General features: G+C 36.7%; 1 protein-coding gene across 1 annotated transcript; it reads left to right on the forward strand.

Moving 5' to 3' along the window:
* Positions 1 to 586: 586 nt before the first annotated feature.
* Positions 587 to 21,731, forward strand: LOC132555242 (serine hydroxymethyltransferase, mitochondrial-like). Its single transcript, XM_060219591.1, has 12 exons — positions 587 to 630; positions 3,384 to 3,533; positions 4,013 to 4,092; positions 4,385 to 4,585; positions 8,201 to 8,282; positions 15,129 to 15,251; positions 16,017 to 16,156; positions 16,313 to 16,475; positions 17,576 to 17,675; positions 18,672 to 18,827; positions 19,304 to 19,411; positions 19,822 to 21,731. Exons 1-12 carry the CDS (start codon positions 595 to 597, stop codon positions 19,947 to 19,949), a joined length of 1,467 nt encoding a protein of 488 aa, XP_060075574.1. The 5' UTR covers positions 587 to 594; the 3' UTR covers positions 19,950 to 21,731.
* The last annotated feature ends 88 nt before the right edge of the window (positions 21,732 to 21,819 follow it).

A 21,819-nucleotide genomic window follows, 5' to 3' on the forward strand; every position in this document is an offset into this window, starting at 1 on the left:
TAATGGTTTTAAAATGAAGAAAATAGATGTTCATCGATTTTTTTTTTTAACTTTGAACCATGATTAACCAGGCTTAAACAGCAGTCTTTATGCATGCCTTAAAGTTCAACTCCATTTCTTCTCAATTGTGTCGATTCCGTGCAAGTTGGTGAATTCTCTTCAAACTTTTCAATCATTAGATCTCCTAATTAGGGTTTTAATTGTCATGACTCTGAAAGGTCGGTAATTAGTGAGTTTAAATCAAAGCAAAATGTTAAAGATGTTGTCTGAAGCCATTGAGCAATTAGGAATTTAGTGGTTTCAATAATGATTTTGTTTATGATATCCAATATAAAATATTTCATTTCAATTATTTCTAGGATCGCCTTAAAATTTTAATTAGATACTTGAACTCAAAGGTATACTTTTATCTAAATCTCCTGAACGACATAAAATTTATGTGAATCAACAATTCAATATCTAGATCTATACAACATTTTATTGCAAACAGTTTTGAAATAATTGGAAAATGGCGCCAAAGATACGTCACCAACTTTTCGGAAGTCTTCTGGATTTATTATTTCCAAGGTGAAGGTTATTCAAGACTTTCCCAAGATGCTGTCGACAACACGAGTTCAGGGAATCCTAACTGTAAGTTTTCATTTTGTTTGTTAATAAGAAAAATCATCCAAATAGTTCGTGTTTGAGGTTGCCCAGTACTTATGTTATCACAATATTGCAATCGTTCGATAGCGCTCTCTGCCTCAAGTGATGCATTTTAGAAAAATAACCACGTGAATTTTTCCAACGGTATCGAACGGGTGACCTATATCGATACGTAACTCGTTGTTAAGGAAGAAAATGCTATTATCGCTTAGAAAAGTGTTGCTTTGAAAAATGAATTATTTTATTTAGGTCACACCATCATGATATGAATATTTTCCTTTGAAAATAAATGGACAGTTTACGTAACCATCATTTTACCGGTGACACGTTAAGGGCATGTCAAACTCATTTGCATACCGGTGTAAACTGACAGCACATGGTTTTTAAATTATGTTGCAAGGAAATGTGTCTGTAATAATTTTAACTGAAGAAGTATGTGTGTTTTTAATAGTCACTTACGTCCAGATAATATACATTGCAATTTCTTTTTAAACATATTGAAAGAAAACTTTTTCAAGAGCGTTACAATATTCTATATTTAGACAAATGATTGGCATGACCCATGAAGTAGCGGAAAAAAAGTCACGTGATTTTTTTTATAACCGAATTGTGGCTTGAAAGTTTTGGCCACATGGTCACAGTTTCTCATGTATTATCATCATGTGTAATGGAATGCAAATATACAGTTTAAGCAAATGAAGAAAGTGATTTGACAAAAATCATTTACAAATGTACATATATCATATTACAAAGCTTGGCTGAGATATGTAGCCAGTCACCATGCTTGCTCTACTCCAACCAGATAGTTTTCTCTGAATGAAACTTGGTATACTGAAAACTCTGCTTAAAGCTCAAATTGTTCATGATGCAGTTGTTTAGGATGCTTTCTTTTTATCTACACAGTGTAGGTACCAAACCTAAATAATAATGTAGTATAGGTTTTGTGATAAATTCTCAACTTTTTAAAGATTTTTTTGACAATTTTATGGAGAAGAGCTTTTATAACAGTAAGGATTTGTTATGTAGACAAATTTGTGATTATTTTTAGGGCATTAATCCATTATCACTAACCACTATGAAATTTTGTGTTAATTGTATAGATACAATAGAATGTACTTAATTGTTATTGTCTATTTATTTTTGGTTGACCTAATATCAACATCATTCAGCTTTCTTTCTAAAATTGTAACTTTACTTGTATTGGACTTAAATTATCCTCGTCATTTTCTTGGGTTATCTTGTTTTTAGCATTAAATATTTAAAAATGTCAATAACCAAGTATAGTTTTAGAATTAGGAAATTCATTGAGTGTGACCATTGTTTGTGTCAAAATTCATTGATAGGGTCACACAGGGACTGATTAAATGCTTCTCTATTAGTCATGCTAATAAGTCGGCATAAAGTTATTCTACTGGTCCTGCCACAGACAGAACACTGTTCGTTGTTAGGCCTTGGTGGTTTACTGGTCCTGCCACAGACAGAACACTGTTCGTTGTTAGGCCTTGGTGGTTTACTGGTCCTGCCACAGACAGAACACTGTCTGTTGTTAGGCCTTGGTGGTTTTTCGGTCCTGCCACAGATAGAACACTGTCTGTTGTTAGGCCTTGGTGGTTAACTGGTCCTGCCACAGACAGAACACTGTCCGTTGTTAGGCCTTGGTGGTTTACTGGTCCTGCCACAGACAGAACACTGTCTGTTGTTAGGCCTTGGTGGTTTACTGGTCCTGCCACAGACAGAACACTGTCTGTTGTTAGGCCTTGGTGGTTTACATGGTGAAATTTGGTATTTGGGGGTGGAAGGCTATTCATAGATACAAATTTAATATAGAAGAGAGTTGTTTACATGTTTTGACTCAAAGGCCAGGACAAATATCAACAGAGAGGTAAAGTAATAGACATCTTATTTACTGGTGTTTTACCTTTAAATGATTTGTAGCTAGAGATCAAGTATTTAGTCAAGAGAAAACACTTCAGTCTAGCTACAATATACCAGACAGGTGCTGCCCATGTCAAGCTGACGTAAGGGAAGAATGATAAGGCATTGTGACTACCCACAAGTCCTCGAAAATCAATAACATAGCACAAAATTGTGACAGCAAATTAGAACAAAACTTAATACTGTGGGTAAAAAGAACCTTGATGTCGGCTATTCACTATTCAAAAATCACACTGATGTTGCCTTTATACAAATTCATGTAGAAAAGATTACAAGTGTAGGGCGTAACTTTAGAATTGATTAGCGCTGACGCTGAGAAATCAGTAAACTTTACTACTTGTCTGAACAGGTCTGTCTATTGTGTACGAAGCAAATTATGTAATCTGAAAGTTGTTTAAGTGTTTATTTTGGTTGAATGTTGAATTTCTCTCTGACTTTATAAGAGTCATCTGTGATGTAAATACCTGTTCAATAATGACAATTATAAATTTTGGCCAAACGCTTTAGTTATAATGAAATTTGTTTTGGTAAAGTCCCAGCAAATTGATTGTTTAAATTTCAAACTGAAAAAAGAATATTCAAACTACTGTAGATAGCTCCAGTTGTGAAGGACAAATGAAGAACAAAAATTAAATACTGCTTCTGTTGTTCACAACAATATCAGAGTGAAATAGTACAATGTACTGCCAGTTTGGGAATAAGTTTTTCTTAAAGAAGCACATATCCTATAAACACAAATTGTACCAATCTATAATCTCATCAAAACTGGAGCACAATCACTGAATATTTATATTTGTTTACAGGCTGCCTGCAGATCTCATTCCATGCGGAATGTGGCTCGGGCACTGTGGACCGGGAAGGATTCCCTCGCGGAGGACGACCCTGACATGATGGCTATTATAAAGAGAGAGAAGGTCCGACAGGTCAGCGGCTTGGAGCTGATTGCATCAGAGGTGAATTTATTACTTATTGCTTTACATTTACAGCCAAGGTCATATCAAAATGTGCCAGATGTGAGTGGCCAAGGTTGGGGCCAGGGTTAATATTCACAGAAGTTCATGGTCAGGGACATATAGTGTTTTCCTTGTCTGTCATTCCATCCTATTTTTGTTTCCCAGGGAAACCCCAACATGGTCCAATAGGTGACCCTTAAAACCTTTTCACATCTGTTTGGGGAATCCAATTCCAGATGTCAAGTTGAAAGTCAATTGTTATACCACTACGCCCCTGACTATAATGAGTAAAGAACTAGTAGACGCCGAAGTAAAGAAGAGATCGTAATCTTTCCAACCTTAAAAATAATTGAGGAATGGCTATAAAAATACAAAATTCTTGCCAAACTTTCTTTCTTTGTTCTTTAAAAATGTGATTTTGTCTTGTGTGGAAATTGGCTAAATATATTGTATACATTAATAAATATCTTGCCTAACAGAACTTTGCCAGTCGAGCAGTAATGGAGGCCCTGGGTTCCTGTCTCACAAACAAGTACTCTGAAGGATACCCTGGAGCTCGGTGAGGGAACCTCTCAAAAAACATTTTTTCTTAAGGCTGCAAGAATTTTCAAGAGTTATAAGAGTTAAATGTTTACAGCCCATTATTTTGAAGAAAAAAAACAGATCTTCAGTTATTGTATTTCCAATTGAAAATTAGTGAAAGATTTTACAATTTTTATATGAAGAGTAGATATTCTCATTACCAGTAAATTTTTGGGCAGATTTTGAAAGAAAATGAATCTTATATCATATTGTTATTGCATATAAATTGCAAGTTGATAATATTGTACAATTGCGTATTTGAACTGCAGGTACTATGGTGGGAATCAGTTCATTGATGAGGTTGAGAGACTCTGTCAACAAAGGGCACTGGAAGTATTCCGTCTCGATCCAGAACAGTGGGGTGTCAACGTCCAGCCGTACTCTGGTAGTCCAGCCAATTTTGAGGTGTTTACTGGAGTCCTGAAGCCACATGACCGTATAATGGGACTTGATCTGCCAGACGGTGGACAGTAAGTATATCAGTCCTGTTATTATCGTTTTATATTATGGTGTTGATTGAACTGTATAACTGCACTACTTCCTTAGTAATTTAATGATGACGTCGTCATCTATTGTTATAATCACATGACCCACATTGTCATACCTAACTTCATGTGCACCATGTAAGCTGTGCTGTGATGACAAACATCTCGGCTACCAGCTGTGAAAGATCAATTTTTGTTGGAGGTGGGATGGGGTATTTAGGCCTGGAAGCCTCTCTGAGCCATTTGGTACATACTCAGGTGGGTGAGGGGGTGGGGGGTTGGGGGTTGGGGGTGGGATTGTTTAGGCCTGGAAGCCTCTCTGAGCCATTTGGTACATACTCAGGTGGGTGAGGAGGTGGGGGGTTGGGGGTTGGGGGTGGGATTGTTTAGGCCTGGAAGCCTCTCTGAGCCATTTGGTACATACTCAGATGTATATATCAGGAAATACTAAACTGATCAAACTTAACATGGGTTATCATACTCCTGGATTTCATGGGCTAGAGTTATAAAGAAAAGCAATTACAAAGGGTATTTCACATTTTTAATTAAACCACAGTATTTGAACCCAGCATATACACATTATTTTACAACAGGAAAACAGTACAGTACAGTAAGTGTTATGTTTCATCATTATTTAATACGTTGATTATCTAATGCTTATGTAGAATAATGTTCAACCAATTGTTCAGATGGAATAAGAATTCAATTTCATCATCCTTTTATTGATTAGAAGGGTTAGGGTACATATATCATTACTGATGTTGGTCTGTAACATCTGTTACCAAATCAACAGATTCATCACATAGTATACTGACAACATCAAGTTCTACACCTGATCTGATGACTTGGTTCATCACATAGTATACTGACAACATCAAGTTCTACACCTGATCTGATGACTTGGTTCATCTCATAGTATACTAACAACATCAAGTTCTACACCTGATCTGATGACTTGGTTCATCTCATAGTATACTAACAACATCAAGTTCTACACCTGATCTGATGACTTGGTTCATCTCATAGTATACTAACAACATCAAGTTCTACACCTGATAAGATGACTTGGTTCATCTCATAGTATACTAACAACATCAAGTTCTACACCTGATAAGATGACTTGGTTCATCTCATAGTATACTAACAACATCAAGTTCTACACCTGATAAGATGACTTGGTTCATCTCATAGTATACTAACAACATCAAGTTCTACACCTGATAAGATGACTTGGTTCATCTCATAGTATACTGACAACATCAAGTTCTACACCTGATCTGATGACTTGGTTCATCTCATAGTATACTAACAACATCAAGTTCTACACCTGATCAGATGACTTGGTTCATCTCATAGTATACTAACAACATCAAGTTCTACACCTGATCTGATGACTTGGTTCATCTCATAGTATACTAACAACATCAAGTTCTACACCTGATCTGATGACTTGGTTCATCTCATAGTATACTAACAACATCAAGTTCTACACCTGATCTGATGACTTGGTTCATCTCATAGTATACTGACAACATCAAGTTCTACACCTGATAAGATGACTTGGTTCATCTCATAGTATACTAACAACATCAAGTTCTACACCTGATAAGATGACTTGGTTCATCTCATAGTATACTGACAACATCAAGTTCTACACCTGATCTGATGACTTGGTTCATCACATAGTATACTAACCACATCAAGTTCTACACCTGATAAGATGACTTGGTTCATCACATAGTATACTAACAACATCAAGTTCTACACCTGATCTGATGACTTGGTTCATCACATAGTATACTAACAACATCAAGTTCTACACCTGATAAGATGACTTGGTTCATCACATAGTATACTAACCACATCAAGTTCTACACCTGATCTGATGACTTGGTTCATCTCATAGTATACTGACAACATCAAGTTCTACACCTGATCTGATGACTTGGTTCATCACATAGTATACTGACAACATCAAGTTCTACACCTGATAAGATGACTTGGTTCATCACATAGTATACTGACAACATCAAGTTCTACACCTGATAAGATGACTTGGTTCATCTCATAGTATACTGACAACATCAAGTTCTGCACCTGATAAGATGACTTGGTTCATCACATAGTATACTGACAACATCAAGTTCTGCACCTGATCTGATGACTTGGTTCATCACATAGTATACTGACAACATCAAGTTCTACACCTGATCTGATGACTTGGTTCATCACATAGTATACTGACAACATCATGTTCTACACTTGATCTGATGACTTGGTTCATCACATAGTATACTGACAACATCAAGTTCTACACTTGATCTGATGACTTGGTTCATCTCATAGTATACTGACAACATCAAGTTCTGCACCTGATAAGATGACTTGGTTCATCACATAGTATACTGACAACATCAAGTTCTGCACCTGATCTGATGACTTGGTTCATCACATAGTATACTGACAACATCAAGTTCTACACCTGATCTGATGACTTGGTTCATACTTATCTCATAGAATACTAACATTTTGTTGATGCAGGTGTATGTATAACATTTCTGTGACATTTCAACCCAATCACATGGTATACAATTGTGCTTCAATACTGGGAGTCTGCATTAGAGTGAAGTGTTGACCTACATCTGCTGGGGTGGAGATGCATTATTCATGTCTCCCTGTCGTATTTCTCCCGGAGCTGAATAACTGACTGTCCCCTGCTGTGGATGGTCGTATCCTCTTGTAAGACCTTTACCAGGTGTGCTCTGAATGGTATAGAATCGGCCTCCTGTTGTTCAGTCAGGTACATCCAACCGTTACTAAAAGGAAACCCTACATCAAATGACTTTTGGTCTTTACATGGGATTAGACCCAGCAAACAGACAAAAAATATAAGCTTTATTTATTTTCTACAGTTGTGACAAATTATTGCAACCTTTACTAATCCCTTTTGTTAGCCTGTATGTCAGTAGTGAGGGGTATTACTGACAACATAAACTTTATTTATTTTCTACAGTTGTGACAAATTATTGCAACCTTTACTAATCCCTTTTGTTAGCCTGTATGTCAGTGGTGAGGGGTATTACTGACAACATAAACTTTATTTATTTTCTACAGTTGTGACAAATTATTGCAACCTTTACTAATCCCTTTTGTTAGCCTGTATGTCAGTAGTGAGGGGTATTACTGACAATAAAAAATTTATTTATTTTCTACAGTTGTGACAAATTATTGCAACCTATACTAATCCCTTTTGTTAGCCTGTATGTCATTGGTTAGGGGTATTACTGTGAGAGGAAACAGGGAAAACACATGTGGACAGGTGACCCCCGACCTTTTCACATCTGTTTCAGGTATCAAACCATGGACAGCTTGGTGAAAGGCATTACAGCTGCACCACCTGACCACTCGAAACAAACACATCTTTAACACATCAGGGGCTGTGTAGAATCCTTTACATACATATTTGTTATCAAAATAAAGAAAGATGTGTAGAATATTAAATCTGTGGTGGATAGCATTTTGTAAAAGAGAAATAAGAGCATTATTTAAAAAGGAATATCCTTTTCATTTTGTTTAGCTGCAGTGATTGATCTGTTTCAGTTTGACCCATGGTTTCCAGACTGACACTAAAAGAATTTCTGCCACCTCTATCTACTTTGAATCCATGCCTTACAGAATTAATGTAAGTATCCTCACATTGGCTTCAATGAGCAGGAATTAATCTAGACAAATTTTACTCTGGAAAATGGAAGTTTTCCCCAACTGGTATGTTTTCCCTCGGAATATAAACAAATTCCTCATAAATAAAATATACAGAAAAATTTGGATAAATTCCCCAATATAGAGAAAACTTTCCCCAAACAGAGCTAATCAGAATAATTTTACTTAACAAAATGATTCTATCAAGAAAAAAAACCCATCTAAACTCAACATTATCATATCCTATTCATGTATCTCATGTAGTTTTACCAGATCCTTCTTTTGAATTATGACCAAAAGGGCTATCCAAAATAGTATACCGGTACATCTCGTCCACATTCTAAATGAGGAACTGATTAAAAATAAGAAAATTTATTGTGAAAAATGTACATGTAGTTACTAGAAAAAGTAATTTGATCAAAAATCAAAATGGACTACATTGTACTGGTAGTACCAAAGTAGGCTGTACTTCATTTAAAATATCAGTAAAAACCCTTACAGAATAGTAGAATAAAAGTATGAGTGTGATGTTTCCATGACTACACGGTCGGCTTCATCTTATAACACAATCACTGGAAGATATGAGTGTTACGTTTCCATGACTACACAGTCACCTTCATCAATGTAAAGTGTTTTTAGATGTCACACAAACAAAAACCATTTTTGTACTTTAATACTAATGCCTTTGTGAGAAAGTAAAACAGGACGAAATGTTCTGTAGGTTATGTAAGATAAAGATTAAATCATTTCAGATTCAAATTCATTCCATATGGTACAAGGCATTTGATTGGTCAAAGAAAAAATCATTTTTGGCAAGCAGGATATGCCATTCGAAAATTTCTGTTAATGAGAGTAGTGATGGGAACTGACCCTGACACAGAATGAAAATATCATTAATGTCACTGACATTCTTTTTTCACTTTGAATGTTACTCTTGTCAAAAAAAAAGAATAATAAAGATAAAAATAAAAAACTGCTGAATTGATTGACAACTTTGAGCACATAAATGACAAAACGATTATTCCTCAGTATATGTAATTACATATGTTGTCTATATTTTCTGCAGAAGTTTGATTGACATACCCTAAAATACATTTTAAGTTCTATTGAAGTTATCATTTTGATTCTGGAAAGTCTGTTGGAAGTGTTAAAGGACTTTCTTGTTCAACAGAGCAAAACTAAGGCAGATGGGAGTAAACATGTACGTGAATTCACTTCTCTGCATGTATTGGGTGACCCACTTAACATCTTGAAGTTGTGAAAAGACCTGACCCTTTGTTAACTGATGTCAGAATAAGCTTTTCTAGTAAATGACCTGAGTTATCACAATCATAGACAAGTTGTTTCCCTTCTTTGAATCTTTTGTGTCAGAGTTGAAAGCAAAGTAAACAATATTGCATAGTACAGCTATTGATTAGTGGAAAATATATATAAAATTTCTACAATTATTTTCATGTTAAATGAAAGTACCTCAATGTAGCACACAGAATGATAAAGACGAAACATCAAGTTGAAAATTAAATCAAAAGAAAGGCTTGATTGAATATTCCTCACTTCATTGTTTTCCTTGCTTGTTCCATCAGTTTAAATGATGATATAAAGCATAGTATGGTTAATCCCATGGTAACAAAATTAGTTATATCCGGCTCTTTGGCAGAGTATATTGTCTGTGAATTCCTCTCTGAATATTTGACAAAGTATAAAGTCCACGAATCCATCACAGGATATTTTTCACATGTTCCCTGAGAGAATCTTTGACAGGGTTTACTGTCCCATGTTCCCTGAGAGAATCTTTGACGAGGTTAACTGTCCCATGGTCCCTGAGAGAATCTTTGACAGGGTTTACTGTCCCATGTTCCTTGAGAGAATCTTTGACAAGGTTAACTGTCCCATGTTCCCTGAGAGAATCTTTGACAGGGTTTACTGTCCCATGTTCCCTGAGAGAATCTTTGACAGGGTTTACTGTCCCATGTTCCCTGAGAGAATCTTTGGCAGGGTATACTGTCCCATGTTCCCTGAGAGAATCTTTGGCAGGGTATACTGTCCCATGTTCCCTGAGAGAATCTTTGGCAGGGTATACTGTCCCATGTTCCCTGAGAGAATCTTTGACAGGGTTTACTGTCCCATGTTCCCTGAGAGAATCTTTGACAGGGTTTACTGTCCCATGTTCCCTGAGAGAATCTTTGACAGGGTTTACTGTCCCATGTTCCCTGAGAGAATCTTTGACAGGGTTTACTGTCCCATGTTCCCTGAGAGAATCTTTGACAGAGTATACTGTCCCATGTTCCCTGAGAGAATCTTTGACAGGGTATACTGTCCCATGTTCCCTGAGAGAATCTTTGACAGGGTATACTGTCCCATGTTCCCTGAGAGAATCTTTGACAGGGTTTACTGTCCCATGTTCCCTGAGAGAATCTTTGGCAGGGTATACTGTCCCATGTTCCCTGAGAGAATCTTTGACAGGGTTTACTGTCCCATGTTCCCTGAGAGAATCTTTGACAGGGTTTACTGTCCCATGTTCCCTGAGAGAATCTTTGGCAGGGTATACTGTCCCATGTTCCCTGAGAGAATCTTTGACAGGGTTTACTGTCCCATGTTCCCTGAGAGAATCTTTGACAGGGTTTACTGTCCCATGTTCCCTGAGAGAATCTTTGACAAGGTTAACTGTCCCATGTTCCCTGAGAGAATCTTTGACAGGGTTTACTGTCCCATGTTCCCTGAGAGAATCTTTGACAAGGTTAACTGTCCCATGTTCCCTGAGAGAATCTTTGACAGGGTTTACTGTCCCATGTTCCCTGAGAGAATCTTTGACAGGGTATACTGTCCCATGTTCCCTGAGAGAATCTTTGACAGGGTATACTGTCCCATGTTCCCTGAGAGAATCTTTGACAGGGTATACTGTCCCATGTTCCCTGAGAGAATCTTTGACAGGGTATACTGTCCCATGTTCCCTGAGAGAATCTTTGACAGGGTATACTGTCCCATGTTCCCTGAGAGAATCTTTGACAGGGTATGCTGTCCCATGTTCCCTGAGAGAATCTTTGACAGGGTATGCTGTCCCATGTTCCCTGAGAGAATCTTTGACAGGGTTTACTGTCCCATGTTCCCTGAGAGAATCTTTGACAGGATATGCTGTCCCATGTTCCCTGAGAGAATCTTTGACAGGGTATACTGTCCCATGTTCCCTGAGAGAATCTTTGACAGGGTTTACTGTCCCATGTTCCCTGAGAGAATCTTTGACAGGGTTTACTGTCCCATGTTCCCTGAGAGAATCTTTGACAGGATATGCTGTCCCTTGTCCCCTCAGATGATCTTATGTATCTGTCACCTTCCTTGTCCTACTCGGTAACAATAATTGATATCACCACAAACTTGAACAATGACAAAAGAAAATGAGTGGCAGATTCAGCGTTTGTCCTCAATTTCACCTCATTTCAAAGACTGTGAAATACACGTTAGTCTACCTTGGCAGATGTTTGTTTATGATGTGAATACAAATTGTCCTATATTTTCATGGAGCTCAACTTTGTGGCTTTAAAAAAACCCTATTTGAGGACACTTGATTTCATGTATAAATTTAGTGTAATCTATGTTACCTTGTTTGCTGATTTGCTAAGAGTTTTTGGACATGCTTGGATTAAAAGTAGCCAAGGAATTCATGAAAATCAAACAAACACAAAAAATAATGATAGTTACAGTATGATTAAGTATGTTGTAAATACAAATTGAATGAGTAATTCTCAGTTAAATATGATCAGAAATCCTACAACCAAACACACCTGGTCCAAAGGACCAAGGAGCTATTGCTAGTCCGTCTGTTTGTCTGTATGTCAGTTTTTTACTACAAATTGCTACTACTCATGAACTATTGAGCAGATTTGGACCAAATTTGATGAGAAGCAACTTTCAGGAAAAGTTTTCAATTTTGTATAAACCTTGAGTCTCTGCCCCCTTTGGCCTAAAGTACCAGGCCAAAAGGGAAAATTCAGTAAGTTCTTTGAAATCTTGTTCCTCACTAGAAATTGGAGGATTTTGTCCTAAGGTGGTATGAAACATCATTGGATGAAGAGACTGAATTTTGTATAGATGGAGGGTCTGACTCTCCTCGGGCAAACAACGGGGCATAGTAGGGGAGATATAGCAAATTCTTTAAAATCCATCTCCTGTAAGAATGGCAGTATTCTGTCTGAAGTGCTCATTGGTGAGGGTCCTTTCTTCTTCTGTAGGAACGTCTAGATTACATCCTAATTTGATTGTGTACTTGGGTGAAAGGGAATCAATTGGGTAAAAATGGTGGGTCTCTGCCCCCTTGGATGTGATGGGTGGGTCCTAAAGGGGTAATAAAGGAACAACTTTAAAATCCCTCATCTATTGTACTGATGAATGATTGTTACCAAATTTATTCACAAACATACTAGGGTTAAGTCTGAAGGATCTTGTAATGAATGTAAACTGTAGGCCTCACCCTCCTGCATCCTCGATACTCCAGAAGTTACAATCTCTTCCACCCTCTACAGTGATCATAACCCCTGGAGTCTTGTATATTATCTTTACATAGATACGTAAACAAATTAAATAAAAAAAATGGGTGTGTCCTTTTTCCTGCCAAGGAATATAAGTAGAGCTTGAAAACCCTGATACCTGCAGTGTGTTTATAAACATACAAATTTAAATCTGAGATGCATTCAAAATGTTATACACCTCGCTATAAAATCTAGATAAACAGCACCAACTGGGATTAAATGAAAGTTGCCAGCTCCGCAAAATTCTCGTGTGTCACAGACAAATACTTTTGATAATATTGTTTACCTCTATATAGTCTCCTGTCTGATGTTATCATACTTATGTAACTATCCATATTTTTATTTTTCCTGTATCCTTTGTGATGTATTTGAAAGCAATTTAAAAAAATGTTTCCTTTGGTATTTCTGCCAAAGTTGATATGAATTCTCTATACTAATAAAAATGTCAACCTGATGCAGTAAAAGCTTCGTAGATTAAGGAGAGATTTCACCGAAGATGTAGATGCCAGGTAATTGATCAGTTTAGAAGGAAATGTAGCAGTAAGTACATGCACACTATGCAATATGAGGTTTTGTATAAAAGTGCAGGACCTATACTTTTGCTATCCATGTATTATAATGTTAATTTTATAATAAAAAAGATAAATTATTATCTGGTATATCTTTGATCTTAGCTACCCAGGTATACATGACAGCTTGCCATTGATGCTCGGTCAACGTCAATCTTTAAACCCTCCTCTGGATCTAGAATTTGTGGTTCAGTGAACTGTAATACATGTAGAGCCAGGCTTCTGTTTCTCAGGAAGAATACAGATTGAAATGTGATATTTTGGTTTTATCATTGAACAAGATACATTACATAACTGAAACAGTTCTGGATAGCATGTGGCAGGCCTTCCACATGTTGTTCAGTGAGGTAGTCACCTGCTTCTTAAATATTCCACATCAAAATGACTGTGGTTGTTGTTTCACATGTTGTTCAATGAGATAGCATCAGCTTCTACAAGGATACTCTGTATTAAAATGACCATGGTTGGTGATGGGCCTCCCTTATGTTGTTCAATGAGGTAGTCACTGGCTTCTACTAGGATACTCTGTATTGAAATGACCATGGTTGGTGATGGGCCTCCCTCATGCTGTTCAATGAGGTATCATCAGCTTCTACTAGGATACTCTGTATTAAAATGACCATGGTTGGTGATGGGTCTCCCTCATGTTGTTCAGTGAGGTAGTAACTGGCTTCTACTAGGATACTCTGTATTAAAATGACCATGGTTGGTGATGGGCCTCCCTCATGCTGTTCAATGAGGTAGCATCAGCTTCTACTAGGATACTCTGTATTAAAATGACCATGGTTGGTGATGGGCCTCCCCCATGTTGTTCAATGAGGTAGCATCAGCTTCTACTAGGATACTCTGTATTAAAATGACTATGGTTGGTGATGGGCCTCCCACATGCTGTTCAAAGAGGTAGCCACTGGCTTCTACTTGAAAAATCTAAAGCAAAATCACTGTGGTTGTTGACAGGGTAATATACCAAGAACCAAGTAAACAAAAAGCAGAGCATGCTAATTGTTTGTTTGTTAATTCTCTGATTCATAATATGTGTAATAATTAGTTTGATACTGTACAGTGAACACCTGTTAATATTGTTGGAGATTTGTTAGGTACATTTATTGTTTAACCTAATAAATACATGTACTTATTATGTGGTAGATATGTTATGCCATGTAAATGTACCGGTACTTAAAATCTGTGTTACTAATGCACAGCCCCTCTCATAGTCAAACATTAAGGCCCATGAATTACATAACAGGTCATGTTTAATGTACATATATTTTTGTACAAAGAAATATATGCGTCCTTCTAATATTAATCACAGAATTTTACAACCATGCTTTTACAAAACGCCATTAATTCCGTGACAAATTAAGAAACATTTTCAAAATTTATCCTTCTAGTTACATGTTCAACAATAGATTTTCTTACTGGTGAAAATATACTTTTACTTGTGTAAATGTTAAACAAGTACTGTTTCTCAAAATTCAAAGTTTGTAGATTTTAAAAAATCAAACAAATGAATGAGCAATTATTTACATTTTTTAAATGAAATTGAAATTATTTTGAAAACAAAAAGGAGACTTTTATGTGCTGCAGACATGATAAAGAAACATTTAGGAGAGGACATATTACAGGAGAAGATGTTCCTCAGTACTGTATACAGTGGTTTAATTACCATCAGAAGCTCTGATAAATTATTATTTTGTTGCTACATCTATATTTTGATCTGTGTTCCATACATTACAGCCACAAACTGGTTACATAGATTACGAAAAAATGAGGGAGACTGCAAAACTCTTCCGGCCAAAATTAATCGTAGCTGGTACTACAGCCTACTCTAGACTGCTGAACTATCAGGCATACCGAGAGGTGAGTGTCGTCAGTGTTCACAATCAAAATGTGATGATGTCAGAATTAAAAAAAAAAACCTTGATGGTCAAAGCACAGTTAAATACTGAGTATAAATCTATATCAGTTTAGAGTGTAGAGGTGTAGTGCTCTCATCAACAACTTAAAAGATAGATGAAAATATATTGAAATTTAATGACAAATCAAACAGTGTGTAGGTTTGGATGAAATTTAATGACAAATCAAACAGCGTGTATGTTTTGACGAAATTTAATGACAAATCAAACAGTGTGTAGGTTTGGATGAAATTTAATGACAAATCAAACAGCGTGTATGTTTGGATGAAATTTAATGACAAATCAAACAGCGTGTATGTTTGGATGAAATTTAATGACAAATCAAACAGCGTGTATGTTTTGACGAAATTTAATGACAAATCAAACAGTGTGTAGGTTTGGATGAAATTTAATGACAAATCAAACAGTGTGTAGGTTTGGATGAAATTTAATGACAAATCAAACAGCGTGTATGTTTGGATGAAATTTAATGACAAATCAAACAGTGTGTAGGTTTGGATGAAATTTAATGACAAATCAAACAGTGTGTAGGTTTGGATGAAATTTAATGACAAATCAAACAGTGTGTAGGTTTGGATGAAATTTAATAACAAATCAAACAGCGTGTATGTTTGGACAAAATTTAATGACAAATCAAACTGTGTGTAGGTTTGGACAAAACTTTGAGTCCTGTTGTCAGCATTATCAGATTTATCATGTTCTATTTTAGATTTGTGATGAAGTGAACGCCATCATGTTGGCGGACATGGCCCACATTTCTGGCCTGGTAGCAGCGCATATAATTCCCAGTCCTTTTGAGTATGCAGATATAGTGACATCTACTACCCATAAAACACTGCGGGGACCGAGGTATGACAATTCTTTACTATCAGTGTCCTGTACTACCAATAAGATCCTAAGAGGACAGGGCTGTGTTTTCCACATTATAGTAGACATGTTTAGACAAGTTGTTTGTTTTGTACATTAACTTTTTAAGTAACATTATCTGTTTTTGAATGATTTCAGGTCTGGAATCATTTTCTATCGTAAGGGAGTGAAAGGCGTAGATAAGAAGGGAAATGAGATTAAGTATGACCTGGAGAAGAAGATAAACAACGCTGTGTTCCCGTCTCTCCAGGGAGGGCCTCACCAACACCAGATAGCTGCTGTAGCAGTAGCACTAAAACAGGTAGGGGGCAGCATCAACACCAGGGACAGGTAGGGGGCTAGCATCAACACCAGGGACAGGTAGGGGGCAGCATCAACACCAGGGACAGGAAGGGGGCTAGCATCAACACCAGGGACAGGTAGGGGGCAGCATCAACACCAGGGACAGGTATGGGGCTGCATCAACATCATGGACACATAGGGGGCTAACATCAACACCAGGGACAGGTAGGGGGCTGCACCAACATCATGGACACATAGGGGGCTAACATCAACATCAGGGACAGGTAGGGGGCAGCATCAACACCAGGGATAGGTAGGGGGCTGCATCAACATCAGGGACAGGTAGGGGGCTAGCATCAACACCAGGGACAGGTAGAGGGCTGCATCAACACCAGGGACAGGTAGGGGGCAGCATCGACACCAGGGACAGGAAGGGGGCTAGCATCAATATCAGGGACAGGTAGGGGGCAGCATCAACACCAGGGACAGGTAGGGGGCTGCATCAACATCAGGGACAGGTAGGGGGCTGCATCAACACCAGGGACAGATAGGGGGCTGCATCAACACCAGGGACAGATAGGGGGCTGCATCAACAACAAGGACACATAGGGGGCTAACATCAACATCAGGGACAGGTAGGGGGCTAGCATCAACACCAGGGACAGGTAGAGGGCTGCATCAACACCAGGGACAGGTAGGGGGCAGTATCAACACCAGGGACAGGAAGGGGGCTAGCATCAACATCAGGGACAGGTAGGGGGCAGCATGAACACCAGGGACAGGTAGGGGGCTAGCATCAAAATCAGGGACAGGTAGGGGGCAGCATGAACACCAGGGACAGGTAGGGGGCTAGCATCAACATCAGGGACAGGTAGGGGGCTAGCATCAACACCAGGGACAGGTAGGGGGCTAGCATCAACATCAGGGATAGGTAGGGGGCAGCATCAACATCAGGGACAGGTAGGGGCAGCATCAACATCAGGGAAAATGCAAAACAAACTCCAAGTAATTTGAAATTTAAGAATACAAATAGTAATCCTTTATCACAGTTTGTTAATGAATAGTTGACAGGACACAGAAGAGATATTTTGGTGTAAACAAAACAGTTCTCTCTTTCAGGCCCTGAGCCCAGAATTCAAGGACTACCAACTGCAAGTTGTCAAAAATGCACAAACGATGGCCAAGGCGTTGATGAACAAGGGATATGATGTCTTAACTGGTATGTACTGGTCCGTTTAGGTTGTGTACAGTGGTCTGTCCAGACTGTATTGTTTATAGTTTAGTGGTTTGAACAAAGGGAGTTTGCTTGCTTCTTGATGAATGGCTTTCCCATCTTTTCAAATACTTATATCAGACCTATTTTGATAAGACTGTTAGTAGGTAAGGGTAGAATAGAAGTTCTTATAACACAACCAGTAGGAGATTAGAGTGTGGCATTTTGATGACTGCACGGTCGCCTTCATCTTATAACACAACCAGTAGAAGATTAGTGTGGTATTTTAATGACTACACGGTCACCTTCATCAGACAAATGACCAGTATGGAGTGTACTAGCACTGATGTACATAGTGTACCCGATGGTACGGAATGTACCAATTTTTTCGGCTGCACTATAATCCTTTGTACACTAAGGTCGAAAATAGTGTGACAAGATGGTAAACAGATTATAAAGAAAAAAATACACCAGATGGTAACAATGCACTGTATTGGCTATGCTTGACATTATCAACGCGAAGAAAATATTCCAAAATATGGTAGTTAAGGGGTTGTGCCATTTTGAGATAATTATGATATAGTAGCTCGGGTGTGTTATGGTAGTTAAATCATAGATTTTTTTTCTATGGGGTTTTAATTTAGAACAAAATTGTGTGGTAAAGGGTAAAAACACTGACCCCATACTCTCTCACCATATATTTATTTTAGGAATAGCTGCTTTGTAAAAAATTTTTACTTTAATAGAGAAAATTCTAAAAAAAATTGCCAGCATATTGGATAATAACTTTTTGTTCCAATACCACAAAAAATGAAATGGAGATCCTGATGAAGCCTTTTGAGGTGAAAATAGCCAGTCACATTAACATAAAACTCACTTATTGGTGACTCTCAGGGATTATACATATTAACCTTATATGTGTCTATATTGTCTTGCATATCTTATGGTATCTGTTGGCAAATCAAAACAACCCATTGATTAACCTCAATCTGTTGTTTGTAGGAGGAACTGACAACCATCTGATCTTACTGGACTTAAAGCCAAACGGTACAGATGGAACACGTGTAGAGAGAATCTTAGAGTTGGTTGAGATTTCCGTCAACAAGAATACGACGGCTGGAGATAAAAGTCCTTTTACTCCCGGTGGCCTTAGAATAGGTAAGACTTAAACAACATCTCTTCAATCCTTGTTCATCACAATTTACTTTAAAACCTTTCATATTCTTAACCCATGCTTTGTTTTCACTTGTTCTAACCTAAGATTTCAACTTAATTTTACTTTGAGACGAAAACAAATATACTTATTCATACTCTTCACTATGATACAACAGTAAATTCTATGTTCTAATCACCACTGTCTTGCAGGAAGTTTGTGTACAAAACATCTCCAAAATATTTCAAATTTAGTTCCTATTTAAACCATACATATGCATATGTTTTAAACAGGATGGAATTTGATACAACTTATGTCAGAGTCAAAGTTTAAAGATCCAGTGTAAAATCAAAGTTACTGTAAATAATAAAGCACAGCATCTCAGTGAAGGAGGAGTGAGTTGAGAGGAATTATCTGCATGGAAGAGTTTATATAGATTTCAATTCGGAGGAATAATTTTGTCATGTTTTTTCTCCTGAAGGAACCCCTGCCATGACCTCAAGGGGGATGAAGGAAGCTGACTTTGAGAAAGTCGTGGATTTATTAGACCGTGGTGTTCAAATAGCAAAGGAAGCTCAGAAAAATACAAGTAAGCTATTTTTCTTTAGTCTAAATATTTTCTGTAAACAATAAAAAAATAGTACAAAGCTGTTTTTGTGGGACAATACAGTGTGAAAATCTAGCTGACACCATAGATGAAAAACAATCTGTGTTCCCCATTACCTCGGAATGAGGATAAAAAACCCCCAAATTGGTGAATTGTACCCTCAGTTTTCAAGCAGTCTCATATATAAATATCTTGTTTATGGTACAGGAAGTAAACAATTCAAAAATATTTGAGATGATATAACAATTGTATCATGGACACAAACATACACCAGTGTAAATAGGTTGTGGTTTCTGAATTACATTTATTTTGACAGAAGCATCTGTATCAGAGATGTCTTTCAAGCAAATGTATACAGCCTTTCAATTCATGTAATACCTCAATTTTTTCAGAGACCATCAAGGATTTCAAGGCGTTTGTTGATAGCGATGCTGGTATTCAATCACAGATAGCCGCGCTTCGTAATGAAGTTGAGGATTTCGCAAAGAGTTTCTCAATGCCCGGATTGGAGGAGCGATAGATCGTGATAACTCCTGATCTGACTTCATGACTTTCAAGTTCTAGATTCATTTCACCACAAGGAAAATCTCTGAATTAATCTGACAATTTCCTCTCCTTCTTATGGTTTTAGTTTTTGACATTGAAAAAACTAGTTTTGAAATTTCAATGAGCTGTTTAAAGTATAACTTTGAAATTTTACCTGGTTGATGTGTATTAAATTCTTGTATCGTTGTTTTATCCTTGTAGTCGCTGAAACACTGATGTCACTCAAAACTTTACAACTTTGTCTGTGAAGCCATTTTAATTCATATCAAAATGTGAAAATGTTACTATCATTTTTCTGTGCATCCTTTTCAATGTTGCAAAGGTTCCTTAATCAGTATTTTTGGGATAATAAAAAGACTGGTATAAAATTTAATTGATCGTGTTCTTATAGGAAAAGATAATAATGTTCTGTTATCAGTAATGATTGAAAGTAAAACACATTGAGGGCAGAATTATCATTGATAATGAGTATCAGATGTCCTATTATTTTAAATGATGACTCAGGTAGATTACTGAGGTGTTCATCAGTTAATAATGATGTTAATTTTGTAGTAAACTTTGTCACACATGTGCAATTTATATTTTAAAATCAATTATCTTTTTATTGGTATTTATTTTAGTTATCTCCACAAAGTGAAAAAGTGACAGTTTATTAAAGTATCAATGCATTTCTGAGCAGGAAATGATGAGGAAGTGTTATTTTTATCATCTGAATTCTAAAGATATTGTTTCTTTCTTTTTTTTTTTACAAATTGAGATTTTTATATGTTGAGATTGTTTACGATTTGTATTGGAAAGTAGAAATTTCGATTTCATTTTTTTTTTTTTTTTTTGTATCTTTTAATTTTAATTATGAATCTTATCATTTTAAGTAAAATGTATACTTAGGTTTTTAGTCTGCTTATGTCTCCTATTTCAGGATTTAAAAATCTTTTTAATCTTCTGGTCAAGATTATTGAAACCGGTACAATTGTAGTATGGCGATAGTTTGATACATGATATTGGGTCATTAATACATTATATAGTGCTTTATTAGGGTCTTCATCTGGCGTTTGACCTGATTACTTAAACTTTTGTTTACATTTCTTTGACAGAAAATAATATTTCGTAGGATGTCTCATTTCAAGCTGTATATGGTGATATGATCCTTTATTCACACTTTTATGAAAGTATTGCTGCTTAAACATATTGCTCTCTGAAGGTTTGAGTTGGGGCCATTTAGAAAATGTTATTCATTGTGCCATTTTCTCCTGTGATGATTTGCGATATTTACCAGGACACTGTGATTCTGATTTCGGGTCGAAAGTTATAGAATTTCTACAATAACTGTGCATAACATATCTACAAATCTATTATGTTTCTAAGGAGTCTGGAAAAATATGTTAAATTAATCTTAAGTAATTTATACATTGTTGAAATTTTTTTTCTGTTTTAAAGATAAACAATTAAATTAGTGATCTGTGTAATGATTGGAAAATAATGTTCTGTCTGTAGGAAATATATTTGAATCTCTGACGTTTTAATTTATGGATCTTTTACATGTTATTGATTGGTCTTGTCGGCAGGGTTCGCATTTTAGCAACGGCTTCATTTGGTGAATAGATCTGAGGAAAAGATTGGATATTTTTAATCTTTTCCAGCATCAATAATAACAAACTGCTTTGTATTTCTTTTCCCTCAATGGTGTTGAATTATCATCGAATCATAACTATCTGTAAAATGTTTGAAAACATCTGATTAAAATATATTGAAAGTTTTCTGTTGTTTTAATTGATTTAGCAGACTTTGAAGCCGGTGACCAGCTTGTGTTCTACATAAACTGCCCTCCGTACTAAACCATTGTG

The sequence above is a fragment of the Ylistrum balloti genome, unplaced genomic scaffold (genome assembly GCF_031769215.1).
Source record: "Ylistrum balloti isolate Yb309-2 unplaced genomic scaffold, AGI_CSIRO_Ybal_v1 Utg370464, whole genome shotgun sequence".
In the NCBI taxonomy this organism is placed as follows: domain Eukaryota; kingdom Metazoa; phylum Mollusca; class Bivalvia; order Pectinida; family Pectinidae; genus Ylistrum; species Ylistrum balloti.

Excerpts from the sequence above, each read along its gene's own strand:
- LOC132555242 (XM_060219591.1), top strand. The coding sequence starts at position 595 with ATGCTGTCGACAACACGAGTTCAGGGAATCCTAACT. Across the intron at positions 631-3,383 it reads GAGTTCAGGGAATCCTAACT|GCTGCCTGCAGATCTCATTC; the intron begins GTAAGTTTTCAT and ends ATTTGTTTACAG. Across the intron at positions 16,476-17,575 it reads TAGCAGTAGCACTAAAACAG|GCCCTGAGCCCAGAATTCAA; the intron begins GTAGGGGGCAGC and ends TCTCTCTTTCAG.